At 46.5% G+C, this 21,767-nt stretch overlaps 1 protein-coding gene across 1 annotated transcript in view; it reads left to right on the forward strand.

The window, feature by feature from the left end:
• Window positions 1-8,977: 8,977 nt before the first annotated feature.
• Window positions 8,978-21,767, forward strand: part of WIF1 (WNT inhibitory factor 1) — a 44,546-nt gene continuing 31,756 nt past the window's right edge. Inside the window, exons 1-2 of the mRNA XM_052774331.1 lie at window positions 8,978-9,183; window positions 9,320-9,459. Of these exons, the coding sequence (XP_052630291.1) occupies window positions 9,051-9,183; window positions 9,320-9,459 (273 nt within the window). The 5' untranslated portion in view covers window positions 8,978-9,050. The remainder of the gene's footprint in view (window positions 9,184-9,319; window positions 9,460-21,767) is intronic.

Raw genomic sequence — 21,767 nt, forward strand, 5'->3', positions numbered from 1 at the left:
CTGCAATATACCACTTGTGTAAAAATATTTCTGGGTCCTGGCTGTTGAGCAAATATCCTTCTCCAGGAATTACTAATATGACAAAGAGAATTCCCGGCGTTGAGCTCTCTGAGCAGTATAGTCCTCTCGCATGTCACTCAGGCACGCACTGTCACTACCTGCCGTAGACACAAACCCAGAAGTCCTCTGGAATGCCTACTGCTTTCAGTAAAAAAGCAGCACCAGCCTTCTGCAGAGACTCAGAAGTCTCGTATTTTCTCAGAATACCCTATTTTAATTAGATCATTTTCAGAGTTGTCATTGAGTAAATATGGAAGAACTTTAATGCAATTTGAAAGGTTTGTAATTACTGTGTTTAATGCCAGGCATATCATATTCTCTTGCTGACTGGATCCTCTCATAGCTTTTGAATTTGCCAACACCGTGTCCTTCTACATCTGTTACTGCATTTCTTCTCTCAGCTTTCTTCCCTGCATGTCGAAGATTACAACCCTTGGCATTCAGTTCCTCAGGTCCTTTACCCATTGTTACCAAAGGGACGGAAAAGCCTTTGCCCTCGGGCCAGATGTTTTGATTCTTGGTACCTGCTCCCACACGAAAACCACCTCTTAGTCTGTCCCATGCAGAGGCAGCTGAAAGTCAGCGAAGATTTTATTCCCTCATGTGTGAGAAATTAGGCTTAGCAAGTGTGATAAACATTATCATTTAGAAAACAGAAAGTGCAACTCGAATGCCCAGGGAACAGAGAAATTAAAACTTCTGTGGCAGAAAATATTCCGCATTAGAAGAAATATTCCACAATTAGAAAATGTAAGAGGCCCTAATTACCAGTTAATTATTTTCATGGTACAGTCTTCTGTTGTTTCACGTTACACAGCTTCTCTTGTATTGGGACATGTCGGTAAACCTTTGCCTACCTGCCATGTAAGCAGAACTGCCACACATCCTATCTTCTGCTAACACGTGGATTTTGAATGGAGCTCCTACAAAGCACTCCTTCCAGGTTTCCCTGCCTATGCTCCTAGGTCTCTGGCTGCATGGTAAGGAAAGCAGCAAAACTAAGGAATTCAAGGGGATTTGCTCCAAGGAGAAAAGTAACTGTATTCCCATTTCTGTAAAAACATGGCCAATAGGCTGGGTTAAAAAAAACAGACTGTAGTGACAGGAAGGAAAGAGCTGACAAGTGAGCAGCTCCCCACGGTGTCATACTCCTGACACCATCTAAAACCCACACGCGTGAAATGCAGGCTCCAGGTGGTCCCGCTCCGACCACGAACCACTTGATGTTCCGTCCCGTCTCCCGGTGCTGTCAGGAGAGCGGTGCCAAACGGCAGTGCGGGGCCGGGGCGATGGCGATGCCTCAGCAGCAGCTGCATGGTCGCTCCAGGAAGATGGGGGTGTCGGAGATGTATAATGAGACAGAAATTCTGGCCCTGTTAGGCTGATGGCAGTTTCACCACTGACTATTTAGGCTACAATGGCATCCCGTGTGCCTGACTCACGTTCTACCGAAACTGAGCTGAGTATCAGGACCCTGCCCTGCTCACCCTTGCTCTCCTGTTTCCTTGCCAGTTCCAGCATGGGGAAGGTTGGAACTGGGAGATGAATGGGGCCGTGCTCCCCTTCCTTTAGCACTGTTCAAAGTATTGTGTAGCTTCTAATACAGCACGTCTGGATCCAGCTCTGCGTAATGTACAAAGGCAGCAGCAGAACGCAGTTGAATGGCTGCGCTTCAAAAATCACATGATTTTTGGATTATTTTGTTCTCCCATGCAGTTTGATGCCAGAGGGGAACATATGGCCCAAAGTGATTTTTTTCCCACTTTACAATTCACATATTCTTTACCATATGCGAGGCATTATTTCATGCTATGGCATCTGTAATCCCTCCCATGTCTATTCTTCCCTACCACAGGGTGCATAATATAAATTTTATCTTTCTGCTCCAAAGGCGCTGTCACTCTGATGGTCTTTTCAGACATTGGCTATAGTTTTCCAAGAACATTCCTAAAAGATTTTGATGTGCTTTTTTATTCTTTCCCTGAGAAACTGTAATGATATCTTTAGTTTTAACTTTGATTCTGTAAGCGCTTAAAGCTTTCTTGCTAGGGAAGTCACAGAACACTCGATCAGTTATCTAAGAAGCTTGCATGATCCCATAGTCGCAGAATTTGAGCTTTTAATCTCCAGTGTATGACATATGCATCAAAGGCTTTGTGGGCAGCCACATTCAGCAACAAATCATACAGCTCTCATACATTTCATGCCTTTTCAGTGAGCAATATTTATCAAATCTGCCCATTATCTCCTCCAATAGGTGTAGATGTTAAACCCTCTGAAGCTGATGCTGCAGGTAAGTAACTTTCATAAAAGAGATTGCTTCCTTTGGTACAATACAAGAATAATTTTGTAAAGGATGAATTTCTGTCAGCTGTTATTCATGTTCACTGTCATTTCTAAGGTAGAAGCTTAATTGCATCCACTCTTCTCTCCTTCCCTTTTATTTTTTACTTTGCTAAAATCTTCTACCTTTCTCTCTAAAACCCCACTAAATCTAGTGTTGCTTAGCGTAAAACAATGTCCACTAGAGTGGAAACAATAAATCCCAGTACCTCTTCATAAGATCTAAGAAGATTTGTCCCAAACAGACGTAAGTAACTGAGACTGTCGAAAAAGAGATAAAAGAGAGTTATTTTATGCGGAAATGGGATAATGAACAGTACTAGCAATCTCAGAGGGTACCGAGTCTAACACATACTGGATTACTACATGACTGGCTGATTTTCTATCTGAGAAGGTGTAATCTTCAACCGAAGTTCCCCCTGCATTTGGGGACATCTAGGGAAGAGTAATTCTATTATATGTAATCATGCGTGAGGACAGGCTGCACTTCTGTCACAGACAGGGCGTTTAGAGGATGTCTCTTTTTATCTGCTCTGCTACGCACTACTTGCAGTAAGATATTAAATACGCTTTGAGACCTATACTTGTCTGTCAAAATTGGCAGAAATCAACTCATCAGTTCACAGACATTGTGAACGTTGCATAGATGTCATTTTCATAGGAAGCCAAGCTAAAAAATAAAACTATGTCCTCAAGAAAAATCAATGGTGTGGCCTCGTGAACGGCATCTGCCAACATATCTCCAAAAAGAGTATTGCAAAGGTAACGAATAGCCAGAGAAAGGGAAGAAGAAATGACCGGGAACATGGAGGAGAACTGATATAAAGAGAAAGCAAGGCCAGCTTTGTTCCCACAAAAGGAGGGCAAACAGCTGCCCTCGGCGTCACCCCAGAAATCCATCCCGGCAAGCAGAATGACACAATTAAACAGGACTTCGGCTGCTTCTGCAGGAAGAACTGGTGTCAGCCACCAGATCCTGGACCACCCGCCTAAGCTAGGGCTGCCATTTCTAGGCAACGTTCCACCCTCTCTCAAACGGCAGAGGACAAAACACCTTGCTGAGGTGGTAATGTTCTCCTCATTCACTAAAAATTACTACACAAGTTTCAAAAATGCAAGCAATAAAAGGAAACTTGTAGAAATAGTTTTATATACATGTGTTTCAATATAAAGTTTTCCTTTTAATTATTTCTGAGAATATTTCACAACTAAATACTTCAATGCAACTTGGATAAATTCATTTAATTTTTAAGTCCAATTGCTAATCTTATAAATAGGAAAGGTACAATGAATTATGTTAATACTAAACCAATGTAACTATTTAGTTTACTATGTTTTGCAGTTGTTTTAAGGACACATAATTTTCATGATATATATTTTTTTCAATGAAAAATTCAATAATCAAGATTTGAGAAAACTGAAACCATTAAAAATATACTCACGTAGATATTATTTATAAAAATGCAATAAAACAACAAAAAAAGGTCTACTTTGTTTAAAATTACTTTTGTCTGATAGTTTTGAAACAAGTATCCACATCTCTCAGTCAAACACAAGATCAGTTTCAGAAATGGAACTTGCAACTTGAAGGAAAGTTAGAAGTCATGTCACCAGGAGAAAGAGCTGGGAACTGATGCCTTCAGGCTAATAGCAATCACCAATTTGGGAATGAATTGATAAAATAGTGTACACTCTTCCTTTTAAAAAGGAAATCATTGAAGTCTAAATTTACTGCAATCTATTAAAATAATGACAATTACAATAAAAATTAATTAAATTAAAGCAGTGCAGTTTGCTATTGCAGTTTAAAAGGTTTGATCTGCTTTTTTAAAAGCTGAGAAATGGCACACAAGTTATAAAAAAACCCCAGCATTTAAAACATTGCAAATGCAATGATTCAAAAACCTTTAGAACTCCCAGAACGCACGTTCATGGATCATAAGGCGGTAGCTAATAATACAGCTGCAGAAAACAAACAATGCCTGCTCGGTACTTAGTTTTCTCCAAACTCTTCATCATCTGGCCTTGATCTTCTCTGCCATACTATCCTTTTTAAAGGCAGAACGATACATTTTTGGACCATCTCTGGGATAACCCACCTGGATTCTGGGATTCTGCAGACAAGACCGAAGATCTGACATCAGGCACCGTGAAATGAAGAACAAAACTTGACAACCGCCTGGGAAAAAGAATGAAGTAACTTGCCTATCGCCACATCGGAACACGACAGAACAAGGACAGGGACATCTCTCTCTAACTTCTTTAGCGATGCGATCATTTTTACTTCCGCAAACTCCTGTCTCATTCGCTATACGCTTTTCGACTTCAGCAACAAATGAGGCAAGGGCTCTAGAAATAATTGTCTTCTTCAGTACCCAGCCTGGTTCAAAGCCAGACTAATTCCACACTCTTCAATGGATGAGCTGGGAATATTATATATAGGGAAAGAAACAGAACAGATAATGAACGGTATCATGAGTGATAGAAAATAGGAGACCTCTCCTGCCTCTGGAGTGTGTGATGTTACAACCTTCAGAGTGTTGCTTTAACATAGTCTTTAATACTACAATATAGACTATGTTCTAAAACAAATAATCGGAATGTTATATTTGGAATAATTGAAGGTGGAGTCTTTGATTTTCCATTTGAAATTTCAGAAATTTTCACGTATTCCAATTCCAGCAAAACTGTTTTTTCTAATAAAAATAGTTCTATGGTATGGGTTTTTTTTCCTGCCAGCTCTTAATGCCAGTCGTTTTGGCCTAACCTGCAAGAATTTAAGGGGATCTAATTCCCAATGAATAAACTTTGTTTCTGCTGAAACTGGCAGGAATTTTGTGATTCACTTCAGTGAATAAACCCAGTGAAGGCTGAGCACTTCTGAAAATTCTGCTGCAGTTTGGCATCTTCTTCCTTATTTAAATTGTTCAGGTGTTAGTTATTATCTACCAATGTTCACCACAAAGAAACAAATAAATAAAATAGATATTTACTGTTTCTGTATGCCTGAGGTGAAGCAGCATGTATAACCTTGGGGATGAAAATTATACCACCTCAGGCCATATTTACGCCCATTACTGTTATTATTATTTAGGCCTTTTTCTCCTCTTTTTATATTACTCATAACTGATGATCAAAGGCCACTAGGCACTGACTTCCATACCCCTCCCTAGATACATCATCATTCAAAAGCATCCATTCACTAATTCATTCCCAGGCCATCACCAGGGGGATGCTGTCAGTTGCAATGAATGTCAGAGCAGACCACAAACGCACTATACATGCATTCCCATGAAAGTTAGCGGATCCTGAAGCCACATTCACAATGTAGTTCTGTTTTCATGTACATTTTCCATTTCATTAAACAAAGAACCACAAAATGTTCGCTTTTCCGAGTATATCCCAATCCACTCTCCATCGTGCTCTCATCCCACTTTAAAAGTGACTATTATTCCCTGAAATATAAGTTAGGAGAAAGAGACATTTAAAGAAGGTCTCGAGAAGAAATAGAACAAGCTTTTCGCCAGATCTTCACGTGGAATGCAAGCAGGCAGTATGAACACAAGCTTTGCAGACCCTATCCTCAGTGAACCTCAGCATGGTAGGACACTGCAACGGAGAGAAGCGTGGTAGGACACTACAACGGAGCGAAGGTCGGGCGAAGAGCCCCTGCAGCACGACAGGCCGGTGGCAGCCCCGGCACGGGGCTCACCTGGGCCTCGGTAGATGCTGTTGGAGAAGGGACGGGTGGCGTGCGAGCACGGGCAGAGGTGTGTGTGGGCTGGGATAGCCTGTGGATCCAAATACATACCCGCTGAACAGTATTTCAGTCACTACTCATTTCTGCAGAAAGTAAGCCGTTTGCTACTGCCTTTTTACTCAGGAGCGTTTATATTGTTTCAGAAATGACGTTCCAGGGTTATTACTTGGCAATTAAATTCCTTTCCTTTGCCAGACCTTAAGAAACCCCCTTTAAGTGACAAATAACAATGTAGATGACTGTATCGGAACAAATTCTTACCTGTATTAAGGTCCCAGTTTAACGTCTTTCTAAAAGCTTTATGGTCAGATACTATTTTCCCCACGACGTTTCTCTTCAGTCGCAAACTGACGGTTGCTTGCATCTTTTGAAGCTAAGAAAAATTAACCCCACTGAATTCTGAAAATCGAGCTGAATTCTGAAAATCAAGCTGAACTTGTCCTGCTTTCTCAAGGCAAACCCACCGCCAGTGAATTCCCAAGCGCAGGAGCAGCCCCCCCCCCCCCGCACCCCTCCGGGGGGACGGAGCGAACGCCCACCCAACGCCGCTCCCCCCTCCTCTCCCTCGGCTTTTTGGGGGGTCCCCGCCCGGCCGGAGCCGCCCCCCATCGCGCTGCCGGAGCGGGGACTGCGGGGAGGGGATGTCCGTGCCCCCCCCCGGGGCTTACCGGCGGCGGCCGGCAGGGGGCGGGCTCGCACCGGCGGCTCCCGGGTCCCCCCCCCGCGGCGGGGGCGGGCTCGCCGGTGTCCCGGGGCGGTGGGAAGCAGCGGCCCCCGCCGTTCCAGCAGGCGAGTGGAGAGCAAGCTCGGCCCCGGGGGTCCTCCGCGCCCTCGGGTGGGGGTGAGCACGGGCGAGCGGGCACCACAAAGCCCATTTTACCCCCCAGTCCGGACTAATTAATAATAAAAGATCGCCGCTATCTAATAAGGGTCTGGGGGGGGGCAGTTCTGTTGGAGCACCTACGCTGACTCCGGCTGGGGGAGCCCGAGCTGTTCCGGCCGGGCAAGTTCCTGGGGAACCCCCCCGGGAGTTTGGGAGAACGGTATTCCAGCCTGCCTTTGCCCGCGGACCTTCCCGGGGGAAACCCGTGTCCCCGCTCCCCCCCGGAAAATGCAGCCGAGCTGGGGGGGGAAAGGGATGTGACAGCGTCGGGAGGTGCACGGGTGCCTCACGCGTGCTTGTGTACAGAACATCGAGAGATGGCGTTTGGGTGTTCTGCCTCGTAATTACAGGCTGTTTATGAACGTATGTATACACACACGTGTGCGCGCGCAATGTGTAAGCGTGCGTGTTTCTCTCCGGTACGCACACGCACCGTTCTGGGAAATCTGGCAATAAAATCCTGAGCAGACAGAACGAGAGAAACGAGGGAGCGGTACCTGCTCCGGGGCAGGAACAGCGACACGGGGCCGGTGAAGTGATCCATCGACAGCGGCGGAAGGCTCCTCAGAAGGAGGTGCCGGAACACCCACGGCACAGCATGTCAGTGGGAGGGCGAGGCTATTTCATGTGTTGAACCATAAACCTTTTGCTCAAAAAGAATCACCGTTACCAGTTTGGCTACACTCTTCGGATGTGGAAAAAGAAAGGTAATGACACAGCTCGGGACCTTCTCCCCGTGCGTAAGCCGACACGGCAAACTCCACTCGAACAGAAAGCAGGACCAACTCCGTGTTGTTTCCCATGACCCGAAGAACTCCGCTCCGGGCAGTTAATCCGGAGGTAACTTTTGCGGTCACACTAACAGGATGGGGTGGAGCACAGCAGCATCCAAGGCGGCACCCGCAGGCAGAAAATACCCCCCAGCTCCTTCCAGAACATGATGGACAGAAACTTGGGGGTTTTACTCAAACTTTATCTATCCTGGTTAGCTTTAGCTTTTAAGAAAAGGCTTGGTTTTTTCTTATGAAAGAATGCAGGAAACTTAGAAACATTACTTTTTGTCCCTTTAAAAGGCAGGATTCCATTTAAGTAACTTTTTGAACAGAAAATTCTTTCAGCTTTCCCGAGTTTCTCTGTTGAGCCAGCTCCAGTCCCTGCGTACACGGCAACGTTTTGGGGTTTGACTTCAGAGTCCCCACTGGTCCCGAGACCGCCGGGCAAAGGCGAGGTGAAAGCCTTTTCCCTCTTCAGCACGTTGTCCCCTCCACCGCGCCGTTCCCTAGAGCGGGGCAGAGCTGTCCCCGCCGCGCTCGCTCTGCGGCCTTGCCTGGCCTGGCCGCGGTGGGCGGGCGCCTCGCCCACCTTTGCCCGGTCCCGCCGGGAGCCCCCTGCCCAGCGGCACCCACCTGCCCTTTCGGGGATGCTCCCCCGCGCCCCGGCACCGCGGTACCAGCCGACCGCCACCCACAAACTTCGCTTCTTGGCGCGGGCCCGGCTTCCTTCAGCGATGCTCCCGTGACCTTGCCAGCCTGCCGACGGCTGCCCCCCCGGGGGGGGGGGGACGGCGAACACCGGGCGGCACCTCGTGCTCGGCACGTGCCCCGCACGGCGACAGCCCCCCCCCCCCCCCCGTGGCACCTCTCCCCGCGCAGAGGGGGCGCGGGGGTCACGCACCCGCCTCCCGGCCCTCGCCGGTGCCCCCGCAGGAGCGGGCGGCCACCCGGGGCAGCGGCGGGGGGGGGGACGGGACGGACTGGTGCTGAGTACCGAGCTCCACCGCGGCCGCACCGCCGCCCTGCCCGGCGGGGGAAGCAGCGCTCCGGCGAGCGCCGGGGCTCCCCGGCCGCCGGCGGGAGGCCCTGCCCGGCTGCGACGGCGCCCGCCCCGCCCCGCGCCCCGCGCCCCCCCCCCCCCCCGCCTCCCTCCGCCGCCGCCCCGCGGCAGAGGGCGGGCGCGGTGGCGGCGGGAGCGCGAGCGGCGGCGGCGAGCGGCGGTGCGCGGAGCATGGCCCCGGCGGGGCGGCTGTGCGCCGCGCTGCTCTGCGGCGCCCTCAGCCTCTGCAGCCTGCGGGCCGCGCCGCGGCAGCCCGACTCGCTCTACCTGTGGATCGACGGCCGGCAAGCGCGGGTCCTCCTCGGTAAGCGGGGCCGCTCCGCTCCCCCCCCCCCCCCCCCGCACCCCCCGCACCCCCCGGCCGGCGGCGGGAGCCCTGCGCGGCAGCGGGGCCCGGCCCGGCGGGGCTGCCGCCCACCGCGCCCCTTTGCCCTTCGCAGGCTTCGAGGAGGACGTTCTGATCGTGTCCGAGGGGAAGATGGCCCCCTTCACCCACGACTTCAGGAAAGCCCAGCAGAGGATGCCGGCCATCCCCGTCGGCATCCACGCCATGAACTTCACCTGGCAGGCGACGGGACGGGTAGGTGCGGAGACGGGGCCGCGGACGAGCGGCGAGGGGCGGGGGCGGCTCCCTAAGCGCCGGCAGGTGCCTCGGCTCTGCGGCAGCCGGGGAAACCCTCTCCCGGGCGGGCCGGCCCCGGGCGCCGGTGGCCTGCCGTCGGGGCCCCCGCCGGAGCCGCCCCCTAAAGCCGAGGGGTCCCGCTGGGAAGGCGGTGGGCTGCGGGGTGCGGGCAGCCCGGCAGGGCCCCCCGGGAAGACGGCAGCTGCCCTGGCCTCTAATAACGTTTCACCGGGTCGGTAGTTCCGTGGTGCGGTTGTCTTTAGCGTATGGTCGCATCCGGCAGGTTGTTCGCGGATCTCTGTTTCCTAAATGTGCGCGCTTAACTTGTGGCTCTGGTAGATAGTAACCCTCCTCGGCGGACTTAATTTTTACCGAGTTTAATTGCAAACCCGCCTAAATCTGCAGCGCGTTGAGCCCCCTTGGAGTCCTCTCTTGAAAAGATAAGAATGCGTGACGTGTTTTCGTGAAGAAACATATGTGTGATTTGACACACTGACAACATATGTTAGATTTGCATAAAGCTGAAACACGTTAGCGTACGTTATCATGGATACAGAAAAAAAATCACTGTAACGTAAGAACGATGGATAAAGTTTATTCATTTTTATGATGCTGAACACTGACTTCATACAATGAAGAGATTGGTAAGGTTGAAACAATATTTACCTTCAAATATTCGGTGAAAATTGGTTGTATAATTCAGCTAATCGCAGCTTCACAAATTTGCTTGTGGTTTTGGTTGTTTTAAAATACTCTAACTACAGGACTCGTTTGGCTTTGAGGTGTTGTCTGAGGCCCTTGTAATTTTTGCTATCCTCCCAAAGCCTTTGAGTTGAGGGAACGCTTCACCTCCTCTTTTAGAGAGGGAGGAGAATGTGGAGAGACAAAACTTACTCACAAAGGCTAAGCGACTTGCTCAAGGTCTTTGGTGTTCCAGTCCAGCTTTGCAGAGAAAACAACTTTGTACGCCAAGGGCTGGCATTTAAATACCTAGAAATAATTAGGGTGTTTTGGGACTGTCTTTCCCGCTCCATTTCTCTGCCAGCTTCAGCTGCTGTCCGTGATAAAACTGCCTCTTTTTGGAAAGGAGGATAGAGATGTTAGACTGAACCCTGTCCTTCTTCTCTTGTCCTTCTTTCTTGTGCTCTCCTCTCCCTCCTTTGCTGCCTACAGGTAGCTCATTAGGAAAAGATGATTGTAGCACTGATTTCAGTGAGAAGAGTCACAGGCTTAAAGGCAGCATCGGCAAGTGTTCCCCTTGATGCAGCCTGCAGGATGAAATCCCTTCTGAGCAGCAGCAAAGCTGTTGATTAACCCTTTATTCCTCCTCCTTTTTGCTGAATTACTGAATTCCTGTAGACAAAACATTAGTAGTAAGTGAAATACCTAAATGGTTAAAGTAGTGTCATTGCACTACTCCATTCCTAGAACACTGTGTTAACTTTCAGATATTTATGGGTCAAACAAGTGTTAAAACCGAGCGACTCTGCCTTTGGAGATTGTCTAATCCCATCTAGCTACTCCTTACGAGTTCATCTGTGTGTACAGTCAATATAAACATTGCCACCCCAGTCTAATGGCTGTGGATATTTAGATACTTATGCAGGTCTGCAGAGGAAGAGCAGGATTTGAACCAGCAGCCTAAGCTAAGGAAGGAGTTTCAACCCCCTAGTGTGTTAGGAATTGGGGCAAAAAAGGGACATGCTTAGCAGTCTAGAGAAAATGTCTACTGTGTGGTATCACAAACAGTCCTGTCGGGTTTTGCATCCCTTGGAGGTGTTTGGGTACAGCTGCCTGTTACTCACAGTTTTTGTCATCCTCTGTGGAAACCAGGGCACTCGCTGTCCCTATGCCACCCAGCCCTTTACGTGATGAGAAGGGGCAGGAAAAAACATGCGTATTTCTTCTGTAGCCCATCGGGCAACAACATCATTGCCCACAGTAGTGTTGCAAAGAGAAGTAGGATAAAAGTTATTTGTGGCAAAAGAACACAGTTTCTCTGCAATTTCCAATATTTTATGAGGGGAAGAAATGAGTAAATTTTAACAGATTTTTTCAGTCTTCTGGTTTTAAGTATACATGTTCTTAGAAGTTTCTGTCAACACGTCCGGGAAAGTACGAAATACTTGCTACCTTTATTCTGGTAGAATACTTTTTTTCTGGGAATTTCCTAAGTCAGGGAAGGGGAAGTGGAAGGGAAGAGAGGGGAGGGGGGGAGAGAAGAGAAGAGAAGAGAAGAGAAGAGAAGGAGAGGAAAGGAAAGGAAGAGAAGAGGAAAGGGGAGAAGAGAGGCAAGAAAGGAAGAAGGAAAATAAATGGAAGCTAGTACTCTTTGAAAGAAGAAAGGCATTCAAGATATTGAAGTACTAGACTGCTTTCTGTAAGATACCTGTTAACTAGCATACAGTCGTCTCCTGTTTGGGAAAATGGAAGTAATTTCTTCTGTGAGTCTTGTATCTTGTGCCTTACAGACCTCTTAACCTTGTATCCCACTTGAGATGTTTCTCTAGGGCTCCAAGGTTTGGGGGGCTGTCAGTAGTATATGGCACAGCCTCTAGCAGTAGCTAGACCCTTTTTGGGTCTGTAGGTATCGGACTTCTCCTGAGTAGGTACAGCAGATCCTCTCTGTGTCCTTACGTGGTTCCTAGCCCTTTTATCAACAAGACAGGATGTGAGCGAGCGGCTGGGTGGGTGCCCGGCAGCCAGCCAAGGTCAACCCACCACACCTGGGATCTCCAGCAGGGTGGGGCTGAGCCTCTCCTGATGTGCACCTTGCACCCCTCTTTACACCTGTGGAAAGTGGGGATAAATATCCCGTGGGTAGATTCTATCCACCTGCACCTGGGATAAATAATGATCCAAGTTGTAGGTGAGTAAATAATCCAAGCCAGGGAGAGGCAATACTTCTCAGTCCCGGACTGCCGTGTATGTCCATATTCTAGTTCAAAAACGTCTGCTGAAAGGAACATTTGAAGGACTAGATTATACCTGTATTCTGTGTAAACTGAAGTGGTAAAACCCCACTATGTTGAGTTGTTGCATTTCTAATACAGTGGCCTTTGTGCCCTGGACCCGTTTTATGTGGAAAAGATTTTGTATGGTAAACAAACAATTAAAGCCATTTTCACTAGAAAACATTAACCAAAGAAAAGCATTCGTTGCTTTTAGTCCTTAGTCCATTAGTTCTAATTAATTATTAGGAAATACCAGGAGAAACCCCAAATTTATGGGTCTGAAGGTGCTGAATACCTGCTTTTTCTGGTGAAGTCAGGATGAGCCAGGGGTTACGAGAAGGCTGGAGTACTGCAGAACGGGATTGTTATGTTTTTATGCACTCTATGTTTTTACCTATGAATTTAAACGTAAGATTACAGATGTCACGTTCTCTTGGGAGAAAATGTAATCTGGATACATTGGTAGTTAAAGATTGCTCCTTGATTTGAAAGGTTTAAAAAAGCAAAAATCAGTGGTGATATATAGCGTACAGTAGGCATCTGTGTAACCACTAGAGCTCACTGGTGTGCTTCTTGCTCTTATTCTGTATGTTTTTTGCAAAAGAAAGAAAGAGTTTTGGGGGTCTTGCCCTCTGGGTAAGATTGATCGCACTTAAAGACTTCCCAGTGAGAGAGGAATAGATTCTATTACGCTAACGAATGCTGCGGCATGTTTCACTGTGTCCAGCAGTGGAAAGTACCAAAGATTGCAGTGATAACATCATCTTGACAGCATTTAGGAACTTATGACAGGTATTTAAGCTCCAAATCCACAGAAACCAATACATATGCTTAACTTCCAGTGGGACTTCTGACAGCAATAAAATTAAGTTCACACGTGAGTGCGTATCGGTGGGAGACAACCATGTCAAAAAAAAGGTTGATCAGTGCACAGGAAGCAATTGCTCCATGACAGAGCAGCAGCCTTGATAGACAGGAGATGAAAAAAGAAACCAAAAAGCAAGTTGGAATTTTTGTTCTGTAGCAGTCTCTGGTCTGATCCGCAGAAACAATCAGTCCTGGGCCACAACCTGCCCAGTCTGCTTTCTTCCTTTCAGATACGGGAGAAGTATTTGGGGTCAGATGAATTACTGTAGCAGCTTGCTTCCTATTCCCAAGTGTCTTGAGTAGCCCACGGCTCCTCTCCTGTTGCAGGGTTGAACACGTGCCCATGATGTGATGCCTGAATACTCAGTCCTGTGCTGGTGCGTGGCCCGTGTGACTGGAGGGTGCATGTATTTGTCTCATGGTGCGTGGATATTGCACGTGTATTACGTGCTAAAGAAGTATCCAGCCTTGTGCTGCTGGATGCATGCTGTTTTGCGATATGGCAGCGGTGGTTCTGCCCCGTGACAGGAGATGTGCAGGTGTGTACAAGGGGATCAAATGCTGGGGAAAGGTCTTTGGTCTGTGAGTGCTTCTGGTCACAGGAGCACGAGTGTCGGGAGGTAAGGGGGCATCCCAGCACATAGTCCTCGAGGCCTTTAAAAGAGGCAATTGGACCTGTCCCTACTGGAAAGGCTGGGTTACTTCTGGTCAAAGAGTTATTGATAACCTTGAGTAAAGCAAAAAGATGCCCACCTCTTAAGACAAGGGGATGTATGTCACCAGTGCGTTTTCTAACGTCATTTCTATATTGTAAAGTGGAGTTTAGGAACGGTATATAATTACAGCTCCTGGAGGCTAGTTCTGTTCTCAGCAATGTGACCATCAACCCCAAATAGCTCGGTTGATTTCTCTGCAATTACCTTATATTGCTGAGATGTAGCCTGACGGTGAAGATAAAATGGAATATCCAGCTATGCCAGGAGAATTTTTGTTTCCTTGCCCGGAGGAAAGCTAACCGACTACCAATTTTAAGGCATTATTGATGCAACAGGGTGCTCCATTCAAACATCACTATTTCCCTGATAAACTGAAAGAAAACAAAAAACAGTGAACTTCAAAACATGTAATTCTTCAAAGGAAACTTTTCTTCAAAGAAACTGCTGAACTTTTTGTAAATATCTGATTCATACCCAGGGATTACAGTGATGCTTTTCAGCTTAAAAAAAGTCTCATAGGCACAAGTTAGGGTTTTTTTCCAATAAAAGTATGGCTGTTCTGGAAGTTTGGTCAAGGCAATCGCATAAACTTGCACTCTTGGGATTTACAGTAGTACCTTCGCTGCGGTTTCATGTCACCAAACAGAGGAAATACTTTGTTTTCTGACCTCTGTACCAAAATTTCCATGTGGAATGTGAAGATGTTTACATACTGTGAGCATGATTTTTAGACAGGGGCTTCTCATATCGAGAGCACAGCTCCAAACCTTTAATATTTAGATTCTGCTCAGCTGTGGTATTTTGCGTCTCAGTGTTGTAGACATGCCACCAGGGATCAAAGTAATGCTGTAGAGATCCCACTTTCTTAGTAAAGCAGGCATGTGCCAGCCATCTGTTGTATCTGCTGATAGAAAACAGCAGTAAAGTTTCTCAAAGTTTTGCCAAGACAAAAAGGGGGGGGGGATTTATTGCTCAGCAGAGATGAGTTACAAGGCACCTTGTAGTGTAAGCTACATCTGGTTTCCATAGTAATTTACATGGTATATGTGTACACTACACAATTATTCTTTTTACACAGCAGTGTAAAGCTGTGTTAAATAAACCATTCTTCAAGATTTTCATTGTTTATCCTTTCTATAAATTTTCTAATACATTTTTAACAAAAAAGCTTAAGTAATAAAATATTTCCACTACTTTTACATTGGTAGCTGCATTGTACAACGTAACTGTTGAAAAGCACTGGAACTAACAGGACACCCCAAGCTTCAAGACCATATTTTGTGAAAAAGTGCAGATTTCTCTCCCCATGCTACTAACAGTTTTTCTGAAATATAAAATCCAGGCTGTGTTGCTTTCCTCTTCTTTGTGGAAGTGGAAATGTTTTCTGTCAACATCACCTCTTTTTTACAGACAGTTTCCCAAGTATGTCCTTTGTGGTCTAAAGTTAATGCCATCACAAGCGATGCCATGGAATGAAAAGTAAGAACTAACCATAATGTGAACTAACTTGAAGAATTTTTAATGTATTTAACTTCTTCTGTTGGTATCATGCTTTCCAGAGAGGTTTTTTTGGGTAGCTACGAGTACGAACGACTTGCTTCTAGCCAAGTGAATTATGTACGTGTAAAATAAATGTGAGAAACCACACTCTTCCTAGGGCATGCAGATATGTAAGGAATATGGTGTGACCTAGAGCTTTCAAAGCAGTGATATGTAGTAGGTACTTGCATCACATTGAACAGAATTTTAAGTATTATATATCTCAGCTCAGAGCAGTGAGTTCCTGATTAGTATTTTTAAAGCTTTCAAGAAAATGCATCCCAAAACCTTTTTTGTTTCGCCTTCCTGTGGCTTTACACTTGGCTTGCCGGGGTTTGTTCTTCTTTTATTTTCCTTTTTGTGCACAAATTCCACCTTTTGAAAGATGCTACTTTGCTGCTACTAGTCTCTTCTATTCTGCTGTTCAACCATGTTGGATTTTTTGTTTTGCTGGCATTTTTTTGTTTGCTTGTTTGCTTTTTAAATGTTTATTTGTGGCCAAACTCTTCAGTACATCAGACTGTAGCCCAAACGCGGTGGAAAGTGCAGTCACCCAAAACACACAGCAGAGAACGGACACTTGCATTGCAATACTTGGCCTTTCCATAACAAAACACACACTGTTCTTTGCAGTGAATTACATGTATAAAATGTAGTAGATGTCTGTTGCTGCAGGTGTATGTTTCAGTAAAAGATGAAGATAGCTTTATTGGTATTTTCTGTTATGTAAATGGCTTTTTTGAAAATTGTAAGTGGTAGAAACACAAAATCACGTTTTGGATAGGTTGTTGAATGCACAGTTGACTTTGCGTTTTTTCCCTTCTGTTTGGTTTGACTGACATTTTGAAATCTTAATTGTAATAAACTGTGATTGCAGTAAAATGTATGTAATAACGTAGTGAAAGACTGGCTGTTCTTATACAAAATAATGTTGAGATCCATGTACAAAAAGCACCTGGGCTATCTGTGACACTTTGAGCTAAGCTAACTGTGTAAAGTCACAGAAGTCCTGCTCAGCGAGTACGCCTGCATTGAGATGGGATGTGTTCTCCCCTTGGTTGGCACCCGGGCAGATGGTGCGTGCGAGGTGACGGTCCTGCGGGGCCTCTGCCTGCCTCACCAGTCCTCCCAGTCTCTATGAGTCCTGTCAGCCTGTAGAAGAACCTGCAGAAGATTTGTCTTTCTCCTTACACTTAACTTCACAGAAGGCGGCGCTAAATAGGCAAAACCAGACATGTCCTCAGACTTCTGTGAGGCATATTCCTGTCCCTTCGTGGCCCTTCGCCGGACCCGCTGCAGTACGTGCCTGTCTGGGTCGTACTGGGGAGCCCAGGACTGGGCCCAGCACTCCCGGTGTGTCTCCCGGGGCTGAGCAGAGGGGAAGGATCACCTCCCTCGACCGGCTGGCAGCGCTCTGCCTGATGCAGCCCAGGAGGCTGTTTTGGCCGCCTTCGGCCGCCTCCTGCTCACCTTGGTGTCCGCCAGGACCCCCAGGCGCTTTTCTGCCGAGCGGCTTTCCAGCTGGGTGGTCCCCAGCATGTCCTGGTGCCTGGGGTTGTTCCTCCCCAGGGGCAGGACTTTGCACTCCCCCTTGTGGAACTTCATGAGGTCCCTGTCCGCCCATTTCTCCAGCCTGTCCAGGTCGCTCCGAATGGAACACAACCAGCTGGTGTATCCACCACTCCTCTGGGTCTTGTATCATCTGCAGACTCCCTGAGGGTGCGCTCTGTCACAACGTCCAGGTCATTAATGAAGATGTTAAACGGTGTGAGACCTGCGGTACACCACGAGCGATGGCCTCCAGCTGGACCTGGTGCTGCTGCTGCTAACCCGCTGAGCCTGGCAGTGCAGCGGTCCACCTCACCCATGTAAATTCCGCTTCCTCACTTCTTCTGTGGGGATGTTGTGGGAGACAGTGCTGAAAGCCGTACTAAAGTCAAGGTAAACAAAATCCACTGCTCTCCTCTCATCCCCCACGCCAGCCATTAACACAAAACGGGCCGGGCAGGAGCACAGAACTGAGACTGGCTTGTACAATCACAGCGAAGCAGAGAACTGAAATCTGCCTCAGAAAAAGTAATATAAATAAAGCAAAGACAGTGATACCGTTGTACAGAGGCACTGAGAAGACTTTATCCAGCTGTGATACCTGAAATCCACCACAGTATGTGAATTCACAGTCCATTCATAGAAGACCACTTAGCTGCACCAAAACACTGAGGAGGAGTTACCTGACAGGTCTGTCTGACATGGAGAAGAGGCACGTGCGGAACAGAAATGCCTTAGCAAAGGCTTACAAAGATTTGGGGTGGATTTTTTTCTAGCCAAAGAACAAGAAAACCCCTGGATTTTTTTGCATCTAGTATGAAAGTTTGCTTTGTTTTGCAACCAACTGGTGGAATCCAGCTTGTTTGGCCATACAAGGAAAAGTGGGCAATTACCTTCCAGCTGCTTCAGCACTTGCTGTCATCACTGCCAAATACTTCAATAAATAACTTAGAGACCAAACACTGCTTTCAGAGCTGGTCCCACAAATCCTCTGAAGTTGCCCCTTAGCCTGGATAAACAGCTAGCTAAACCCAACCGATCCTAAAGGAAATAAATATGCCTGACATCAAACCTGGCAATCTCCCAGCCTCAGGTTTTGGCCCATCACCAGGGAAAACAAAATCCCCAAACAGCAGCCCACTAATGAGAAGACCTGTCACCAGCTCCGAGCACTGAGCACAGAAACCAGTAGCAAGAGCAGCAGAGTCAGCCTTCGCAATGATGGCTGGCCGACCATCAGAGAACGAGTTCAGAGCTTTCAGTACTGCGATTATGAACCTATTTTTTTCTGAGAACATGAGGAAGACATGGAGAGATCACAACTTGTTGATGAGCAGGAGAAGACAGGCTCTCCCTGCAATGTTTTCTACTTGCCCTCAACTTGCAAATATGTGAATATTGATATAGTCAATGGGAATATGGGACTAAAAACCACACAGGCAAATAATAAGTCCACTGAACACCTTCAGTTTGGAGTACAAGTACTAGCTTCAGCCTGCTCCTTTTAAACTGCAGTAAACACTGCTTGCATTTTTCCAAGTTTGAGCCTTAGCCAGTTCTCTTTCTTGCAGAGGTTCTGGGAAATAAATTGAACTGTTGAAACAGAGTCCGTTTGAGTGACCAGGTTGAAACAAATTTATTTGTTTCTTGTGAAGCCACAGGTACATCGAATAGCTGCAAGCCGCTACGTGCCTGCAGTATTCCACACAGGGACCTTGAGGGAGAACAGGCAGGTTGCACAGCAGAGCACACCGGCATCTGCCAGGGAGGAAGGAGAGGCAAAACACGATTACCCGGGTCTGTAATCACAAACAACAGATGAAATGCATAGCCATATTAAGAGTTGGGGAGATAACTTGCTAGCAGGGCATGTTGACCATTACCTTGGCTGATGTATTTTTTTGGTTTGTGCTGGGTTTTTTTAATCTCCCTCCTTCCAGTTTTGCACAGGAACATCCATTCAGATTGTGTGGGCATGATCCGATTTCTGTATCGGCAAAGGAGCGTAGCTGGAAGCTTATGACCCAACACGTTGGTCCCCTCCAGTCAGAGCTGTGACATGTTGGTATTAGGTACAGGGTGGAGAAGCTTACACTGTCCCTTACAGACAGAAATTAGAGGCCTTCATCACATCAAGAACCACTTGGGTTTCACATTTTTACTTGACCTAACAGTAGCTTTCCTTTGATGGGACAAAGTACCTTATGCTGCCCACTAATGGAGTTTACGTTTGAATTGTGTCAGTGTGAATATCCTGTTTAGTTAATGGACCCTTTTTAATTGTCCTGCCAAACATTTGCAGTCAAGTAAACTTCATAATTTATATAGTTGGTGCCATGATGCCACTGTTACAATGATTTGTTTAGACAGCAATTAATTGAAACCTAACAGTAGAATTACAAGATTTAAAACATTGCTAAGTATTTAACTTACATAAATAAGACCTTTATTCATCCAGAAGTAAGGTTTTCTCATCCTGTAAGATGCAATCAAGCAGTGTAAGTTCATTCAATTAAATGAATGGGGAAATATTTAAAAGGATGAGGGATCTGAAAGTTTGCTGGCAGGAGGAATGGTTACCTGGAGGTATAGAGCTCGCAGCCTCTGCAAGTTCTCGTGAAATCTCTGTTTCTCCACCTCTCCCCAACCCCACCACCTCCAACAGAAACTTCTGTCTCTAGGTTTATACATTTTTCTTGTCCCTGTCTGCAAAGATTGAGGTAACTGCAGTAAGGTCTTTCCCCGCTTCTTGGTTTAGAGCAGGTGATGGAGTGTACCCAGGTTCTTCAGGATTTCTTCCCTTCCCCAGGCCAGAGGTCTCATGAAGGGTGGGAAGCAGAAAGCCAGTTTTGTGAGAGATGGAAAGAAAGGGATGGCCATTGCCATTCTGTGAAAGTGGTATTGTGGGATTCTTCCCTCTCCGATTCCTTTATAACCACTCCCCATCAAAACAGAAGAGGATCCCCAAACTAACCCTCTCTGCTCCGAGGAGAGAGCTGTACCCATCTCCTGCTCTGGCTGTGCCTGGTTATTCCACTCGGGCGAGGGGAAGGTGGAGGAAGCAGCCAGTCCGCAGGGGCTTCCCCCAGCGTGGTGAGACATAGAAAGGAGGGCTGGAGCTTTTCTTATAACCTGAGCAGAATTTCTTGAACTGGTATTCAATTATTGAGAGTTTGCAACACTGTTCCACACATTATTATGCTGCCTGTACAACCAATCTGGTTTTGCTACCCCAGCCACATTCACAGGACAGTTTACTTTAAATGCATAAGCATCTACTCTGACGATAATCAAGCAGCAGAGATGTTTAGGTGAACCTTCATTTTCTCTCTGATTATAGGCTTCCAGATAAGTCAGATTTAGTAATGGTATACTTAAATTAGTTCCTGTGGTAAAGTCTAAGTTATATTTCTGGCAAGCACGAGATGAGCTACTGACTCAATGCATAGAAATGCATTTCTCAATGCATAGAAAATATTTTAAGACATATCTCTGAAAAAGCAAAAAGCCTTGGATTAAAATTTGTACAACCTGCATGTTGAAAACTCAACCATTAACTAGACATACCTTTCAGTGTATCATGGAAAATGGACCTTCTAACCGAGGTGTGTTGTTCACTTACTGTCCTTCAGGAGTATGTTAATAGCCTACATATAAATCATAATTTTTCTGAAAACAGATTTCTACTACTTTAAAAATCTGCATTTGAAAACATATGTGGATATTTGCATATGACCAGCATGGTTTAGGCTTGAGAATTTTTTCCATACACATTTCCCCAAAAAAACATTTCTCATGAATCTTGTGGTCAGCAAGTTGTGGCATTCCAGTTTCTGCCACCCTAATTCATATGCATCTCAGTTTATTAAATACAATTGAAAGGTTACAGCAACAAACTATTACATGAAGATAGTTGGCCTTCGTGTGCAAGCGTATTTTCCCTAGACCTCTGCCTGTCTTGTACTGCACAGCTTGCAACTGTGCAGTTTACTGTGTATCTGCATATTAATGTGTCCCGTTGGCTTAATGGGCCAGATTTTCAAAGGCTACTCAGCGTTTGTAACAGCCGTTCACTCTGAGGAAACCTGCAGGACTTCAGCACCAGTTCTTTGGTTGTGTGAGGCTGACGGTTACAGCAGCAGCTGCATGATGTTATGTCTCGTAGATGAGAATTAGTGTGGGCTCAGGTACCTAATGAGGTTTTAATGTTCTGTAAAAACAGGGACGGAGTTAAGTCTGTACGTACAGCATTATTCACTGGTATTTCCTGATTTTTGACTGTTTAGCTGGATACCAAACGACTTCTTGAAACTTTTTTTTTATCAACACAAGTGGCTTTTGTATCGCATTTCCTCTGTTTCCTTAAAAAAAAAGATTGAAAGGTAGTAAGGATCAGGGAAAACCCCCCACTTTGTTCCTCAGAGATTTAAAAGTTTGAAAATAGTTTGCACGTTGCATAAACTTCACCCCATTGCCTAGGCAGCCGCGTGTCTCTTCACCCTGAGCGGAGCGGAGACGAGATCTCCTTCCCCGCGCACTGGGGAGGGTGTGGGAGAGTCCTTCTTCCCAGCAGAGCCGAAGAGGTGAAGAGATGAGCGGGTTGTGCGGCGTCTTCCTCACCTCCAGCTCTCCCGAGCCGTGC

The sequence above is a fragment of the Harpia harpyja genome, chromosome 23 (genome assembly GCF_026419915.1).
Source record: "Harpia harpyja isolate bHarHar1 chromosome 23, bHarHar1 primary haplotype, whole genome shotgun sequence".
In the NCBI taxonomy this organism is placed as follows: Eukaryota; Metazoa; Chordata; class Aves; order Accipitriformes; family Accipitridae; genus Harpia; species Harpia harpyja.